General features: G+C 39.9%; 1 protein-coding gene across 1 annotated transcript in view; it reads right to left on the reverse strand.

Annotated features, from left to right (window-relative positions):
• Window positions 1-5,525: 5,525 nt before the first annotated feature.
• Window positions 5,526-19,064, reverse strand: part of ATG4C (autophagy related 4C, cysteine peptidase) — a 22,773-nt gene continuing 9,234 nt past the window's right edge. Inside the window, exons 6-10 of the mRNA XM_009883977.1 lie at window positions 18,827-18,963; window positions 15,066-15,144; window positions 14,324-14,400; window positions 9,881-10,000; window positions 5,526-5,987 (exon numbers count right to left, since the gene is read on the reverse strand). Of these exons, the coding sequence (XP_009882279.1) occupies window positions 5,817-5,987; window positions 9,881-10,000; window positions 14,324-14,400; window positions 15,066-15,144; window positions 18,827-18,963 (584 nt within the window). The 3' untranslated portion in view covers window positions 5,526-5,816. The remainder of the gene's footprint in view (window positions 5,988-9,880; window positions 10,001-14,323; window positions 14,401-15,065; window positions 15,145-18,826; window positions 18,964-19,064) is intronic.

The following is a 19,064-nucleotide window of genomic DNA, read 5'->3' on the forward strand; positions in this document are numbered from 1 at the left end:
GGTAAAGGACCGTAAAGTAACCCGGTGTATTCTGCCCTCTTGGAGGCTCCCGGTAGCATGAGACGAGCCGGTGCTCCAGCCTCCCCGAAAAGCCATACCACCTTGGATGGAATTATTGCATAAACAGAAAGCGGGGCGGGCTGGGTTTCAAATACGCTGCTTATATTCCTTTGTGGTATTATTGACCTTTCATAACTCACTGATGGTTGCTTTTCATTCCATCATTCCAGCTAAGAGATTGTCAATAACTCTGGAAATAAATCAGGTCTCCAGAGTGAGTCCATTTTCTTACTGTAATTAATGGCAAACAGGAGATCCCTTCCCTGCCTCCCCAAGAGCCCCGTGGTGTCCTTCTGGCTGCCTCGTGCATAACGGAACTGCTCGCCTGCTTCTCATTACCAACGCTTCTGGGTTTGGAGGGGTAAGTTAAAGAAAAAAACCAAACGAAACAAAACGCAAAAGACTTCCTTACAGTAAAAACCTTGTAAGCCAAGGGCAGACCCCAAGACTGGGGCCTGTTATTGCAGCTCTAGCACAGCCGGGCAGTGGCAGAGTCTGCCCGTGGCCACCACACAGCCAGGCAGAGCTCAGGGGAGGAGGGGGACTCCCTCTGTCACATCCGCACTCCCTATTTTCCAACTGCATTTTCTTGCCGAGTGCAGATAAATGAACCTGGTGTTTAAGTGCCAGTTCATGTACATAGACCAACCACTTGTTTGCTGTTACTGCTTTAAGGAGCGTGTCACCATGCTAAATGTCAATCAGGTGTATTTGCCACATCATTTTAAAAATGCAAGGTCATGTATTCTCCCCTGGGAGCCAGTGAACTCGCCACGAACAGGTCCAGGCTCACACGGTCTTGCCTTGTTCGGGAACCAGGGAGGAGCAGGTTTTGTTCTGAACGTGAAGCCAGGGTTGGCTTTGAAAATCAGGCGAGGGGATGCATCGCATCACCTCAACAGCAGTTGCCATCACACCAGTGAGGAAATACAGCAGCTGCCTTCATGTAGTTCTTCCAGTTAGCTACTCACATTCTTATCGTTTAGTGGTGTCTCATTAATACTGTGGCAAAAACGTAACTGTCAAGGGGGACGTGCGTGGTGGACTCCCACCTAGCTGTGCTCAGGAGCAGAGCTGCTTGGAGACCTTCAAGTAGCAAATTAGGTTGGCCTCAGTTTTACAGCTCTGCTGAAGCACGGGGGACTGGCAAGAGGGAAAACAAGTCTTTAAAGAAAGGCATCACAAAGAAGCAGTTCTGCTGGTAGCCACAGATGGGCACTAACTTAGTAACAGTGTTGAGTATCTTTCCCTTGCTAGACTTCTGGAAGTTAGTCTACAATTCTCCGGGCTTGGTTTCCCTCTGAGATCAGTTGTCTCTACCAACCTTAGTAAATAACCCCCTCTCCTAAACAGCCACTTTTCTGTTTCATGAATCGGCTTGTTCCCCGTGGAGTTAAACCAGCGCACCAGGTTTCTCCACCAGTCACACGGGTAAGTCCTTTACCTCATACCACGCGGGCTGCCCGAGCTCCCAGTCCCAGCTGCAACGCTGCTTGGGGAGGGACCAACACCAACACCAACACCTCCACCAGCAGTTCTGGGTGTGGTGGGGTTTTGGTCGCTGGTCAGGTAGAGGAAAGTCAAAGATGACCCTGAGCTCTCACATGAGTTCAAAAAATGAGGCCAATACCTTTGGTAGAAGGGGAAGGCAGAGTCCCAGCTCATCATTTAGAGTCTGGAGGTTGTGGCAAGCTAATATTAGATATTATAAACACACAAAGAAATGATCCTTCTGAGGAAAAAAGAAACGGCAGAAAATAAAAAAAGAAAAGGTTATTAGGCGATTGAACGCTCAGACTTTGAAAAAAGCCACTATTTGCCACCTTCTGGGGTCCATGCAGTCTGGTTCCGTCAGGCAAGCGAGTGATCAGCCAGTGATTTGTGGAAGTCCTTTAAGAAAATAGGCCACTGCTGGGTGTGTGAGTAACTAATGCTCATTTGGTTTGTGTTTGAAGGCAGCAGCGGCAACAGTGATGACACAAATTAATTGCACAGTTTTCAGGAGATAATGCAGACGAGGTAAAGAGAATTACTATGCGATTAACATAGTTTCCAATTAAAGTCCCCTGCAGTTACTGAAAAACATTAATTTCTAGTAACTTGGTAATTTAACTTGTGTCACCACTGTACACAAGTGCACCAGGGCAAAGTATGGGCTGCTCTATGCTTCAGCCTTGTATGAAAAACATGAAAAAAAATATCTCAATATATCTCAAAAAATATCTCAAATAGCCATTAGTTTTTAACAACCGTTTGTAGCAGGCTTCAAATAAAGCACCACTGTGGTAACTAAAAGATTTGCTCACAGATTAAAGGACCAAAACCCAGGTGCTGTTCTAGCACCGAAGTTTTTCTTGCTCTTAGTCAAATAAGGAAAAAAAATCCACTATGTAAATAAACTCAGCAAAGGTGTTTCAGCCATTATGGTTCTTTATCAACAAGTCACAAAAAGACTGAGACGAATCAAACTCTTTCGCCCATCCAGAGAAGTTTGCTGTTGGGATGGCAGAACTACATTTTTAACACTTACATACTGTAGCTCTTCTATTTCCCTTAGACCATTTCTATTACAAGAGTGCCAAACCAAAGGTCTTTTGAAGAGCAGCTCATTTCGGGGGACACAGCTAGCTTAGGTGGGTACGTGCGCATGGGATTTTCTGTGGTACCTGACCTTCAGCCAGGGCAGTTCAGGAAGAAGGAAAATTCATCCTTTAGTTCCCATCTCAGATAAAGCTCGAAGTGTCCTCAAAGCAGGACACTGCTGTCCCGCAGCGGGACGGAGCAGCCCGTGATGTACTTGTGAGCGTGCAGCAGACCAAGAGGTACAAAAGCTAAGAGGTGGAAACCTCGCAGAATTATCAGGCCTGAGCAGTTTTGGTTTAGTCCGATAACAAAATGCAATCAGCAAGTAGCGTCATTACTGTTTTTATCACGTGCATTTCCAGAACATCCGTCTGTTCTCCCGCTGCCTGTTCCAAACCGTCAGTGTACCTGGTGAGCCCCATGGGAAGAGTCGTTCCTTTGATGTCTTCCCGATTGCCAAGCTTCTTCCCAGCTGACAGCTGCAGTGGGGTAGGGTGGATAAAGTCTTTCAAAACATATGTGGGTCTTCGTCTGTATGGCTTGAGACATATATCAATGTTGTACAGTAACTTTCATTAAAAGAAATAAAATTGGGGAAAAAATGGGAAAAAAGAAACATAATTGGGGAAAAAGGTCCACTGTCCAGCTATATATTTTTGTTAGTTTCACATAATTCAGGACCACTTTCATCTTCATTACAAATATCACCCACTCCTGCGCATTAAAGCCTCTGAAGCTTATTACATTTTATTATTACTACAACAACAGAAGCTGTACATGGAAAAGACGTTACTGATTCAGCTAATCCGCTGAACGCAGGTTGTGTTTTACTGTGCATTTGTTAGCCTTTGGGCCAGTCTGGTTTTTAACCACTGTACTGGGTAAGACTTTGCACAGTTCTGGGCGAGACTATCAGCCAGCCCTGTATTCCCCTGCAGGAAGCTTTTCCGTGAGCATCTTCCCCTTGCCCAAAGACGTCTGTCCTTTCACCATTCCCTCAAACTCCTCTCCCCCTCACCAGTGCACACCCCGTCGTAAACTGCAGCGCTTCCCTCCCTCCCTAACCGCGCTCTTCAGCCACAGAGCAGCAAAGCCACAGAGCTACAAGTTAATCTTCCTTAAATCCGTCCCCGCGGGCTCCTGATCATTGTCCCTGTTCTTCTGTGCGCTTTAATTAGTTAATGCCTTCCTCGTGGAAAGGTAAGCAGAAAGGAGAGCATCAGTGAAACCAGATTATACCAATTATATCCCCCTGCTCTGTGACAGAAGCTTTTAACGCTGCAGTGTAGGATTGCATTTTTTTTTTTTTAATGTGAAAGCAAAGTACAACTTCATGTTTAATTTCCTGCCCGCTGCTACCCAAAGGAACCACTCAACGGTTTTGCATTATTTTTGCTAAAGCTACATTAACTTGTGCTTCGCTAAACAGGAATCTTCTATTTTCTAGCTCTCACTGACATCCACAATTCTCCTCATTTTGACATCTAAATTCCATAAATATGTTGTTTACTCCCTCTTCTGGGCTATTAATGAAAAATATTAAGCAAGATCAAGCCAAACACTCTCACATACATGCAGCATCTAAAAGTAATATTATGCCAATTATTAGTAGGATTCAACAGTGCAGAAGTTACTAATTTAGATAAATGATGTGTGGGTTGGTGGTTTTTTTTCCTGAAAACAAGTGAACGCAATCTCATTTTGGCTTTTTGGAATATTAACTCAATTAACACATGCAAATGCACACGCCAGCCCTGACACATACACGTACTTGATCTAGTTCTGCCTGAAATGTATCTATTAGTCACTTCTTTCTCATAAAAGGGAAAAAGGTGCTTTAATGAATACACGTGATGCTTATTATTTGGATCGGCAACATTTGTGCCTCCTGTGCCTCAACGGCACTTAGAATAGGTTAACATTTGGTTTATAACACAACAATAAAATTTGCCTTTATTGCAGATAAACAGAGTATTCACACCTTACAATATTGTTTTAGATGCAGGATTATATTCACTCTTAGTCAATCTAATATTAATATAAAAGGCACATGCATTTAACGTTTTCACACCTTTTTTATTTTCCAAGCAGTGTTAATATGTATTTTTAAATATTGCATTTTACTTTGTTAAAACATGAAACTATTTATGTACATTTGTTTGCAATCTGAGAACACACACCATCAAGTAATCATTTGTACAGTAATAACATGTATCAAAACAAAACAAAACAAAAAAATCACAGCCCAAAATTTTTACCATCCACTCCCCCATTTGCTTTGATTGAAAAGCTGCGCTAACAGGAGGGAAACCTCAACATTATACTAGTTGAAACAGGAAACAAACACCGCTCTCTTCTAATAATTGTCTTTAGCTGCTTTGATTGGTTGCAGTTAATATTAATAGTATAACCTTTAAAAATTGTGGGGAAAGGTAATACTTTATCTTCACTCCTCGTATTAAGGCTCCAAAGCAAGCTTAATGAGAAACCATTATAAAATCATACTGCTAAATAGTATCTTAACTCACAATTCAGCCTATATAATTATATCAGTATTGCAACTGACAATTACTACTGATATATCAAACTTACCTTTCTTACACTGTGCTGCTCAGGATGCGTGTCACGATTACAGCATGAACTATTATTTGGGCTTACGCAGCGAGACAGACGAGAGATCTACCCTTACCAACATGAACACAGAACTCAAATTTTGCTTACAAACAGAAATAACATGGTCTCAAAACCTACGGATATGCGCCCGCAACATAAAACCCACGTGCGTCTAGCAGCCTCTGCTCAGGGTTTGTCCTGGACTGACACGAGATTAGGGTGACGAGTTTGGCTGTAGGGACTGGCCAAGCTTTTTAAGAGGGCAAGACCAGGCCATAGGCACACCGCAGCACACCTGGCTCTAAACAATGCCTTCTGTCTTCACTGGCACAACAAACTCATCCAACTAGGAGTAACCAAAAATAATTAGCAAGTGCGTTTACCAATGACATTTTAAAGACTATGAACATATAAAACATTATAATCTCTATGAAAATAGACCAATTTCAGCACAGGCTTGCCTTTCGAGGGGAGGGGGGACACATACATTCTTTATTTTTTATTTTTTAAAAGGCAAGTGTTCTCCTGGACAGCTGCCAATAATCCTGTGTAAAATGTCCTTAAAGCAAGACAAACTCCTCCGTACTATATCTTTTTAATCTTTTCTTTTCATCCTCAGAAAAAAGGTTGTTTTCTTCATGGAGCGGACTGGAAGCAAAGTCATAGTCTCTGGAATGACCCTTCACAAAAGTAAACAAGGGATATTTCTCCTTAGATGAAGATTTCAGCATCTACAATGTAAAACACATACCCGGTAAAACGTTAATAGGAAATGAAGAAATACAGTAAGTAGTGATATTTATCTGACAGTGACTGCAAAGTAAAAAAAATGCATTTTTTATTTTTATTATCATCATATTAAAACAAAAGCTTTGCACAATCTAAACATCCCCTCCTCCCGTTAGACAAACATTTACTTCCATTTCTTCTTCAGGTAGCTGCTGATTTGATGCCTAACCCTGCCTCTCGTTCCGTACGGATCACCTCTACCTGCTGTTTGTTTCACTGCAGCTGGAGCTCTCGTAGGAAGATAAAATACTCGACAAAATAGTTAATGGCCGTAACGTTCTCCTCAAACACAGGTACGAATTCTGCAGCAACTAAGCATCTCAGAGAGGTATTTTTATTGTAGAATCAGCGTCTACAGTAATCAATGTTTTTATTAAAAGTTTAAACACATACACCTATGTAAATAAGCCAGTCAAGAGCACATGGCTACAACCAGATTGATGACAGTAACAGGCTGTGGTAACCAGGGTGCCAAAAATCTACATTTATAAATAAGAAAACCGAGCATGTAGAAGGCAGGTGGCGGGGAATGATAAATACTAAAACAGATCAGCAAAATACCTTTAATAGCAGATAAAAGTCATCCAAATACTGAAAGACATTTCAGCCTTTCAGGCTGTTTCAGACACTTAATTGTTCACTGATTTGGGTTTTTTAATTATTTTTTTAACGTCTTACCTGCTTTGAAAAATCAGCACAGTGATGCAGTGACATGCAGAACTACATTAGCCTAGAGGTACACACTATGTGGAACTAAAATCACTACACCTGATTTCATGAGAACAATTAATCTAAAACAGTAAAAAACCCTACATAGATCTTTAAACAGTAAGAAAAAAGGACAGCTGGGGCAGGGGGGTGTTTAAAAAAAATAAATCAATCACACTCACAGTAAAATCCTTGATTTTTACTGTGGTCTGAAATTTTCCACTTTATTGTAGTCTATTTTAATTGCATTTGGCTATTGTAATGTGAAACTGGGTAAAAAAGCAAGGAGATACAGGAGAGACATGCACACAGTAATAAGCAAAAGCAAAAGAAGAGCAGCAAATGAGCATTAGGAAGAAAAAAAGTTTGTAAGATGTACAAAGGCTTTGTTTCTTGAGAAGACTAGATAATTGGATGCAAACCCTTTCATCTCTAGGGGCTGAATACAAGCGGGCTTAGTCGGAACAGAAATTGAGAGCCACACGAAGGCTGTTCGCTGGTCTGTGAAGTGGACGGGTGGACTAAGGCCAGCTCCTAATTGCAAGTTTGCAACAGAACACTCATCACTGCATCCCAGGGAAGGCACGGCGACTGAACAACCACTGCACCTTTAAAGGTGGTCCCTCCAAATCGGGACAGAAATACACCCGCAGTTCCACTGCCCTTGTCCGTGTTCAACCCTCCCCAAAACCTCCTTCTCTGCAGGCAGGTGTAATACCTCTCACTGGGCACTACGGGAGGTGATGAAATGCAGAATGTAAACGGGGCAGACAGGGAAGTGCCTAAACAAGAGTCGAGTGGAACTTGGTTAAGATTACTGCAATTATTATCAGGCTATATCGCACTCAGCGATCACAGATAATTTGAAACTCTAAAGAACTTGCGAGTTCTTTGGATACCACCGTGATGATTTCTCCAGAGAAGTTGACCGATAAACATCACTATTTTTTAGTATTTCAGTGTTAGACTTAGACTGCTACTGTTGTCGCTGCAACAATTAATTCTTTGTGCTGAACTGCATCCAAGTTCAACGCTCAATCAGTCCAGTTCTTCAGAGAACTTTTCATTTCTGCTGAGAACCTGGGCTCCAAACACGCAAATGCAGTTGTAGCCCAACTGGAGTATTTATTTGCTGTCATGGGTTTCGACAGGGAAACAATTCACTGCATTAGCAGAAAGACAAGCCTACTACCAGTAAAACAGCAACGTAAAGTAGCAGCAGAGGCTGCGGCCTGGAAAAGGCAGAGCCGTCCCAGGTGCCGAGCAAGGCCAGGGCTTCTTGCGGACCTCTTGGATCTGCCACATGGCGTTGAGAAGCCCAACAGGAACTGCGGTGCCTGCTCGGTATTTGTGCTGGAAAGTGCAAAACAGAAGTAAGACTACAGCCAGTCAGTAAATCCATCCTTCTCAGTCCTTCTCCTTAATCTATCAGCTATTTAATTCCAGGTATTGTTAAACTACTTAACGATAGCTGCCTACCTAGCAAGTACAGAAACCAAGGGTAACTTGAATGTGATTTGGACAGAGTTTCAACAATCGCTCTATTTGGGGCTGTGATTTCAATGCCCTAATTTCTCTATCACTCAATATATGGCTCATAAGGTTTATCCTCAAGTAATAAAAGCTAAATCTTTTCTCCCACCTCCTCCTGCCCAGAAAGGAAGCTAGAACCTGAATGTTTTAGTCTAGGCTACATAGGGCACACGGGGAGTACACTGCACTTTATAGTTCAAGAGTTATTGCACTCAAATTGCAAACAAAGGGAAAAATAAGGGAAGAGCAGGAAAAAACAATGGATGTGAAGGAAAGACTGAAAGATCATAGAATGTTTCTCACATTGTATTTGTATCCAAACCTTCCTCTATTTTCAAACTTACTGTGCCTGAAATACATTTATTTAAAATAATGTTATTAATATTGAAAGAACTACTATCTAAAGTGCCAGGATAATAGCTCCAAGACTTAGATCAGCCATGAGCATTTTCACAACATATGTTCAGAAAAAGAAATGTACTTAATCCCAAACTTGAAAGAAAAAAAAGGAGGAAAAAAGAGGAAGAGAACTTCCAGTGCAACCGATTTTGTAATTAGATTTTTTTTTTTTAAACAATGTTACTACATTCTTTCTTATACACAACAGAACAGGAAAACATGATAGAATGAAAGTGTCACTATTTAAACTTTCCATATATCTGTTGCTTAAGGACTTCCACTTATTTAAATCTATTTTCTACCTCTGTGTAAAAATCAAAGAAAACTTCAGTATCAATCAACATCTACTAAAGATTATATACAGTATTAAGTTTAAAATCTTTTTTTTTTTTTTTGCTATAATTCTAATGCCACTTAGCAGGACATTCAGAATGCTGTGCAAACGCTCTTTGTGCTGTTGGGATAACTATTGTGGTTAAAATATTAGTATTGCGACCACCTTCTGCTGCATCCTTTCATAGTCTTTTTTTTTTAAAAAAAAAAATAATCACAAAACACAGTTATTTGCTACCACTGTTAATGCAACATATTCATAAAGCTGTACTTCATGCACTCACATGCTGTAATAAGCAAGGAAAATAAGTCAATTATATTTGGACCTAAATGAACCTATACCGGTGTTTTTCCGAGTGGAAGGATGTGACAAGACAGATTTGCTGGGCGATACCTGTTCTGTAGTCTTCAAAACATTGTTACCAAATCATAAACACGCTGCTTTACATTGAAATGCCATCAGAAAAAGCACTGAAAAATAATACACTATTTTGGCTTGCTCAGATTCTTCCACTGCCACCCCCTGTCTGCCGAGGGCCCACCGCCTTTCGGCATTCCCGCCGGGCAGGGGGCAGTCCCGGCGCTCGGAGCGCCGCAGCAATATTCCCATTTCACGAGTGCCACCTCGTGGGCCCGCCTGTGCCAGCTCGGCCGCCCAGCTTCTCCCCAGCTTCTCCCTATAGGTAAAATCGGATAAAACGAAACACAATCTCGATTTCTCATGATTATAAAAGCAGCAATAAACATCAAGAAGAGAATGATGTCTATTTAGAAGAGCAAAGCGGATTCTCTCCCCTTACCCATACAAAGTACACACATGCTGCTCTGGCTGAGGAGTCGATTTGGTGACTTCGATGCCTACCTTCGTTATTTCTTCAGAAGCCTTCTCAAAGTCCTGCACAGTTCTACAATAAAATCCTATTGTGCAGCTCGGATCCATTTTTTTGAATGACATCTTTTTGGGAGAAGGACAGTGGAATGACTGCAAGTTTCAAGATTAAAAAACATGAAATATATGGTTAAGGTTGAGAATGGTACAGACCAATGCATTTACTTTTTTCCCCACTAACAGCTTTACCGTACAATGCCCTGTATCACTTGAATTAAAACCCAGCACACACTTCTGAAGTTCTCTCTTCCAACCCCCCCAACCCCGAAATGTTCAAGTAATTCCACTCTTCTCCCCATGTATAAAACCTCCTGCTGTTTACGCTGTATTCCCCAAACTTGCACACACCACCACGCTAGTTTGAAATCTGTCAAAGGTCTGCTGCTCCGAGCAGTACTTTATGAATATTCCCAAGGCAGAGGAGGTGAATGCTCTTCTGCAAATTGAATTTGTAACAGCTTTTGCACTATCTTACAATTACTGCTTTACTACCACCTCCCATTGCCCCTTTCCCTCCCCCAACCTCTATAAAAGAGACATAATGGAATAAACCAACCTCATGCATTTTCCTTCAGTAAATGAAATGGGTTAAAAACCCCACAAAAACCACAAACGCAAAGGTATATTACAATAATCCACAAGTAGGAAAAAAACAAACAACATGCCCTGCTTTATAAATGGTTTTTTCCTAACGTGAAATCTCTTTTCATGACAGATGATGCTGTGACAGTGCTGTGAACCGATACTATCAGCAGCCGTGCTATAAGAAAAAACAAACAAATACAAAAACCTCTTCCCCGCACTCCTCATTCACAGATTATGAGAGAAAAGGTAAGTATATGCTATCTACCCTCATTATGTGTTTATTTATTACAGGAACTGGAGTTCTGGTGAAGCTCATTGTCTAATAACTGAAATTATTTCGTCACCACTGACTGTCTCTCAAAGGTAGTCCTCTTTATTCCGCTTCTAACATGCAGAACTACCCCGTCATCCGACCTCTATTAAATCACTAGTGACCCTGCTACAGCTGCTCAGTAACAACTGCGAACACACTGCGTCTGCACCGCGCTGCAACAGGGATAGCGCGGTACTAAAACACAGATTTTGTTTTTCATGAACTTCCCCCAGTGATCGATATTCTCCAGCGAATACTCTGTGCTACTCCGTTTCACGTTTACATGTAAGCTGTACACAGCTCACAGCTCCTCTGGCGCAGCGCCGGCCAGCACAGGACCAGGACAGCTTACCAACACAACCGAACACCAGGACGGAGCCACGCAGGTGATTTCTTACCAACACCAGTGCGTTCCTCTGTAAAGGATAACTCACAACTGCTACAATAGAATTTGACTACAGCAACAGCAGCCCCTGACAGCTAACATCAAGCAATCTGGATACTAGAAACCCTTTTTATCTTTTATTTTAAATCTTTTTTTTTTTTTGCCAGTCAGAAAAGTCAATCTACAGAAGACGACGGTGCGTTACCTAATCTGAGAGTATCTGTCAGTTTAATAGTTTTACATATTGAAGTATATTGTTCTTTACTTGTGATTACAAACCTAAGAGAAGTATTTCTATTAAAGCTCTGCTAGAAAATACAAGCAAAGATGAGAAGTTCTATCCCTACAAGATTGATTTTAATCACTGTTTTTTCTCCTAATTCTGGTCAAATTTTATATGCAGAAATTCTATTGAGAACATTCATTCCTAAGTCATCAAATACAGACATCGAACGCTGCCTCACCTACCACATTTCGGCAACAACACTGTAACTACGGTTGTGCTGTGCTGTTCAGGGCAGGAGTCTTAATGCTACACAAATCACTGTACAACAAAGAGAAGTGGGTAGGCATTTTTTTTCCCCACTCCTCCAAACAAATGGATTCTGGAAGCCAATACAGAGTGGATTGATTTCCAACTTATTCTGGACAATTTGTCAATTTTGAAAATACTCCCTACAGATAAATCTAACAAGCAACTATCCACACTAAGAAAGCAATTTCTGTTTACTTTTGACATTTCTGGACAAAGATATAATACTATTAAATGCGCTAAGCATTAAATTGCAATATATTTTCCGTCTGCAGAAAAGCATTAGGATGCGATCAAGCCAAGCTGGCAGCTCGCGTACCTTCAAAATACATTTTAAAACCTTATTATTATTTGGAAATTCATATTAATGCCAGCCTGCAGCACAATCCGGAGGATTAGTCATGGGAACAGAAACCAAAAAGCTGTGTATTTTTTGTAGCTTGCCCACTGAGCTACAGTGTGACCTTAAGGAAGTCACTTCAGCTCTGCTTCTTTGTGCTCTTCCTATCTTTTGTCTGGCTTACCCAATTAAACTGTAAAATCTTCAGAGAAGGCACTGTATTTTACTACGGTTATTAGCATAAAGGGGCGAGGATCTTGGTTATAATCTCTGGCCACTGCCACAACACAAATAGGTAGAGCTGGGACTCACCAACTCTTCTTCAAAATATCTCAATGGAGTAAATCTAAAGGCATCTCTAAAAATAAAGTTTCTGTCTAGACTATTTTTTTATATATTTTGCTGCTATGTTCTTTTTTTTTAATTCAGAACCCTCTCATTTTCTAGAGAATCTTATACTCCTACATTATATGTCATGCTAATTAAAGCATCTTGTTAAGCATAAACACTGAAAAAAATGTCGTGTTTGCTTTAAGTTGGCCCTAGAATTTAATGTTAGCACTGTATAAGCCCTTTGATATATATAAGCACTTTTCCTAAATAGTACTTGATGGTACTTTGATTAAGGTATTGTGATCAGCTTCAATGTATGTTAACAAATTTTTCTTTTCATGGTAATAATAGACAGGACCATTGCAGTTCACTGCTCGCAGTTTAAGTTAACTCTTGGATGCTATACAAAACGGAAGCCATGAGGATATCTAACTTCCTTACACACCATTTAACTTACGTTCTAAGGGTAAACAGTCAATATAAGACCACCTACTCAATTCCACAGGTGAGAGTTTTGAGAGCTGCGTATGACTCGCTTCCACTGGTTACAGGACTTTACTGCAAAACTAAGAATTCTACATTAAGTAACTAGTATTTCAGGGGTGACGGAGATAAACCCATATTCCTCTTCCTTATTTAAACGCAGTGTGTGTTTTCTGAAGCTGTGTTTCCATGTTTAGGAGTACTTAACTTCACAGAACACAATGGCATGAGGAACCTCTACAAATGACCAACTCTGTTCTAGAGCAGTCGATGCTGTCCTAAGCAGCGAATGCACCTAGACGGTGTTTCTACACTGACTGAAGAGTTGCTCCAAGGAGGCTGCATGTTCACGTGGAAGTTGGAGACAAGATCAGGAAGGAGAGTTTGTATGGATGGCACCGAGTACTTCTACTGTGAGTACTGTGGTATTGAACACTTACTTCTGCCACTGATAGTGTTTTCCCATGGTACCTGTAAATTGAGTTCTTTAATAACCTCCTTTAGCTCTATCTATTTTCAATGCAAGTTATTTGGCAAGAGGTTAAAGAAAAGGGAAAACACTACTGTAAACAAAACAAACCTGATTTTTAAGACCTAGGCGTAGCCTGAAAGTTGCATTCACTACATCTAGATGCACTCGGAAAGTCATGGCTTAGAAAGGGGTCGGGGGGAAAGAAAGAACGAACAAACACAGCACCTACACTTTCAGACCTGTCAGTTTCCTGGAAACCACTATTCCATAAAAGTAGCTTGACTAAAAATAATAATAAAACTTGTTAAAAGAAACAGTTCAGAAGACTTGAGTAAAATTCATCTAGTCAACCACAAACTTCACTGATTATCTTCACACAAGTGGAAATTTTTGAGGCTGATTCAGAAATGACCTGCAAAGTTGTTAGGAGCAAAAGTTACATTTAAAATGATAACCACCTATTCCAGTATAGAAACATTGCGCACTCCTGGATAAAGAAGCAGCAGGTAAACCTATAGGAACTCTGGTTCCAACCTGACAACAGGCTCCTGCTATTGAATACTACAGTAATTCTCTCCATGATGTTAATTGCAACTTGAATTTAAAATAAAAGGAAAATGACCAAAAAGACAAACTAACAAAACCAAATCCAAATAACTCAGGTTTAAGTACTCCAAATATTGTCTATTTTCTTTGAAGGAAAAATACTTAAATGAAGTGATCATCTATTTTTGAGGTTTTCTGTCATTAAAAAGAAATAGATGAAGATTAATGAAGTAAAAATTAAAACCCCATATTGAGTTTTTAACCTCTGGTCATTTTTGTTGATTATAGTCCTATAAAGAAGGGCAGAACTTTGATAAATAACATGTAACTGTAAACCCATAAAGCTGCAGCTAGCTAGAACATCTCTAAATAATTAGTGTTTGATTCATATGGGAAGAAAACAGTGCCAGGTCTATATCCATACTACCTCAAGAGGGAAATCCTTTATGCTGACATCTACAAAAGATTGGCAGTAATGAGGATCCATGTAAATCAAACTGTCATCTACAAGGACAAAACAGAAGACAAGTAATTCAAAAAACACCTTATTATTACACTGCTTACAATCCAATTTCTATGCAGAACAGCTGAAAAAAAAAAAGCCAGTAAGGAACTGCTTGCCAGGCTGATATTCATTGACTGAAGCATAGGTTTTTGCAGGACAGATTAACTTTTGCATAATCAAATATGCTTGTATAAGCAGAATTTTTATAAAGTGATGAGACTGTCATTTAATTTTTGGTGATAAAATTACTTTTACAAACACACAATTATATTCTGGAGTTTGCATATGAAAAATGTATTGTGCTACTTCATCCTGACAGGAAGAATATATTGCTTGTCATTTAAGCATCAACTAACACCACTTAAACTAGTAAAAAGTAAATACGTAAATAAGAACTGCCAGATAGTAACAGCAAACGCTCCTGAAGTTTGGTGAAACAGATAAATTATGCCTTGTTTATGCAACAACGGAAATTAAATGTACATTTTACAGAATCCAATTACTATATGGGGTAAATGACAAATGACTGGACTTTGGTAGATATGATGAATTAATAAGGTACTCATTTTGCTATTTTAATCATGCTATTTCCCACTGGTTTGATATTAACTTCCTAACTCTTAAAGAAAAATATTGAAGAGACATAACATATTAAAACACTAACCTTGAAATCCGGCAAAGTAATACGACTGCTTGGGTTTGCCACCAATAATACCAATACAATACTCAAGGCTTAAGATTCCCTATAAGCAGAACAGTAAATAATTAGGACAGTGTTAAAACACATTAAAATCTTTGCTCTTTCTCTACTGTTTTTAGGCGAGTAACTTTGTTTTCTTGGGGTTTTGTGTGTGTTTTTTTTTTTTTTAAAGACTGACTTCATGATTTTCTGGGGCTTAACTCAATTGTTAGAAGCTTACAACTGGCCAAAGTGAAAACATACCACCAGATATTCCAGAGAAAGTCCTCCCTTTCCATGAGATGCTCATACATTGAGAGAACCGTCAGTGTCATTTTCAGGGAGGAGACAAAATGTAATGTCATACAAGTTCAGCACTGGTTGCTTAGTCAAAACATAACAAAGTATTCAGATTTACAGAGTTCATATACATTTACATTCTGCGGCCCTGGGGGTTCTCTTCTTTTTGCATTCCAATGTAGAAGTCTGTCTAGAGTATGAACTTTTACATCAGAGGGAGAAATGCTGATTGAAGCAAGAGTAGTTACAAGATCCAGCTCTAAAATCAGCAGCCCAAAATATGGGAGAAGAGACACACAGACCCCCCCCCCAGATGAGCCCCATAAATCTTAACTGGATGTTGACTGCGAGGGTAGAGGAATCAGAGCCATTGGTATGTGGCAACTTTGAGAAAGAGACATTGCTAATACACCTAATGGGATTTCAAGAGGGACGTGGGGTGAAATACAGGAATCTTTTCAGTCTGAAGGTGTAAAGAAAGAAATATACTCCTGCAGCCACTGCAAAGTAAGGGGCCACCAAGGACAGAAATAGTTGGGGTATCAGCCGTGGGCTACAGTCACACCAGTGCTGCCAGTGTATTTCTGTTCATCCAGATTGAAAAGAGTTGGGTTCTGTTATCCGTGTGTCTGTGCTGGCACACAAACCTAGCAGACTTAGCATTACGTAAGAAAATGTTGATTTTATGGATATACATTCTAGCACTGGGAATAAGGGTTTACCCATCAACTCACAATTTTGCCAAAGGAAGAACATTGCAGTAGTTTAACTAACTGAAATTCCTCTGTCACCCACGAGCTCTGGATGCAGTCACAGACTATGGACACCAAAGAAATCACCCTTGATGGTCTCTCTGTTGAAAGAAGTACCTAGCAAAGGAATGGAAGAAGGCACGGGGGGCTTTCCTCCCTCTCCCTTCAACATATTTCTACCCTTCTCGCTTTCATAAGGTTCCGTTTCTTAACAGGGCTCATTAGGATTTTTGTGAGTATTCAGTCTTGGCTTAACACAGTTCTCCATTAGTTATCCCACCAACTCCAGTGGGAGCTGACTTGTGCCAACATTGAGTACTTTGGAAAGCTGAGCCCAACTGTTCTAACGCAACTGAAGTCCAAGACCATTAAATACTCTGAAAACTGAACAGCCTTGCAATGTCCATAAATCACAGTGCTTTTCTTGGGGCACTAGACAAGTGTTGGGTCCAAAAACTTGGACGCTGGCCCAAACTGGGACAGCAATCCAGAAGACTATCAGTGGAGCTAAAGTGAAATCTCCATCAGCTGGCAGTCGTTATCTACATCCTTGCCTCTAAGAGATCAGCCATTAAAAGCATAACCACTACATTATCATTATATAAGTAGGGAAAACTTCTCTCAACAAAATGATTGATATTTCAGGTACTAATAAGACCAAAGCTGTTCGGGATAAAATTTTCTCTGCGTAGTAATGCAACGTAACAAAACTGTTGTGCTCCTCACCTGAGATGCTAACAGAGTCAACTTCAGCGAGGTTTATATGGATTAAGAGAAAATGCTGCCTATTTAAAATACGAATGAGAAGACTTTTTTAGAAAATGCTCCTCAATGGCTGAGCACTCAGAGCATTTAGGCTGATCAGAGGCAAAGGCTGAAACAGCTATGGAGGACACGTCCTCTGCCAGTGAAACAGAAAGGGAGCAAAGCTACTTAGAGTAATGAATAACTGTTTAATCTATGGGAATTTTCTTGTAGAAGTGAATTATAAAAAATTTATCAATTTTCATCCATAAATATAAAATCCTTTGTAAAAATTACCTCTTGTACTACATTCTAAAATCTGCATTTTTAACTTAAAGCCAGACCCCAAGAAATTTAGTCACTTCTTGTGAACAGTCAAGCTAAAGATCGGAGTGACTAATATATGCAATTGAAAGCCCTCTTATCACAGTCTCCATTATAACAGACTGCAAAAGGCAGTACCAGGCTTGGTAAATGAGCAGCAGAAATCACCCCAGTAAGGCCAGTTGTACAAGGCAAGCTTAAATAACATGACTCTGCTGTGAAACCCAGTGCCACGCAAACATATTTTACTCTGGCAAAAGCGTGTTTTTGAGAGCTAAATTGAGAAAGCCTCTGCAGGGTAAAACTAGCCAGATATCCGTCAATAATAAAAGCTGGTATTAAAGAACTGGAGTCACTTTTCTTTTGCTGAGAAAGCCTTATGAAAGTTGCAGTAGCAACTGTTTGTTAGCTTACAAACGAAGGCACTGTGTGCTTTCCTGGACCTGACTGATTCAAAGGCTTTTTTGCAGTTAACATTGAAAGTAAAGTAAGGTTGCCGTAGATCATGTCTGAAGACCGCAGGCTTATCTTAACTGTATGAACTAAACTTTTCCAAAATCAACTGTCTGAAAATACATGGAAAAGAATCAGGAAAGAAAAACAATTTAATATTTCATCGCTAAAATAAAAGGCTTCATCGTTGTGTCTCTCCATGCCATTAAAAAACAAATGTTTTCCTAAAATTTTACAGAGAAGAGAGTGACAAAAAAAAAATAATAATTACAGACTCTCAAATTTTGTTCATGCTACTACTACACTGTGGTATTTTAAAAATTAAATTAAGAGTTTAAAGACACATAAACAGCAGCATGGAAAACGATAAAGCAGCAGGGCTAGGAGAACAATCTCTTCCGTAAGAGAAGTATTCTTGTGCTGAAGAGGCAGGATTACCGCACATCCTCAGGTGCTCGTGCTATAAGCAGAACCCCTGCTGAAAAAAAAAAACAAACCCAAAAAGGGGGGGGAGGGGGATGGAGGGACGGACAGGACACACAGCACAGACTTTCCTCCCCCTCTGCTTTCTCCTTGAGTTTTACTTTTTTCCAGCTCATTTATATTTGTGGTAACTGCTTGCTACTCCTGCATCCCTGTCCTTAGAAACATTCATCCTAACGTCCAGATAGTGAAAAAAACCACTTGAAGTAGTGACTAAAGGTATCAAAAAATTATAACCCCTCTCTTAAGGGGAAGAAAAAGACAAAAGAAAATGGGAAGAACAGAGAAGCAACAACCTTAAGCCATTTACATTTAAGAAAATAAGAAACAGAATAAGGAATTTAGTATATTTATGTTTTAAAATGCTGACTGATACTTAATATAGCACAACTCTAATAGCATATGTAACTAAATTACCATTTGTAATTTGAGCCACGGCATTAATGACTTTTCAGGTAGCTACTTTAGGAGCAGGACAGTTATCTCTGCTTTACCAAGGGACATCATGTGCTCTGCAATTATGTCTGATCTTGTAATAGGGAAATTTAAAATCTGTAAAGTCAAACTTTACAACCTTCAACTGTAAAATCACCACCACACATTTAATAGGTAGAAGATTACCATCATGAAGTCGCTTTTCATATCACCTAGTCCTACTATTTAAAAAATGATTGAACTCTCATTTCATACCTTTACAAACTCTAAGTAGTCCATGTTTGTTCTCTCTCCACCGAGTCTCACAGGAACTAATATAATTACAGCTTTTGTGTCTGCTTTTCCAGAATCCATAAAAGAACATTGTCTGTCAATAACATCTGAACTGTAGACTGAAAGGAGACACATGCAAATGTTCATATTTAAAATACAATGCTTACCTTTTACAAAGACACAACTACAACCTGTCAAGACTTAGTTTGACAAACTAAAA

This window comes from Charadrius vociferus, unplaced genomic scaffold (assembly GCF_000708025.1).
Source record: "Charadrius vociferus isolate BGI_N301 unplaced genomic scaffold, ASM70802v2 scaffold423, whole genome shotgun sequence".
Classification (NCBI taxonomy): Eukaryota; Metazoa; Chordata; class Aves; order Charadriiformes; family Charadriidae; genus Charadrius; species Charadrius vociferus.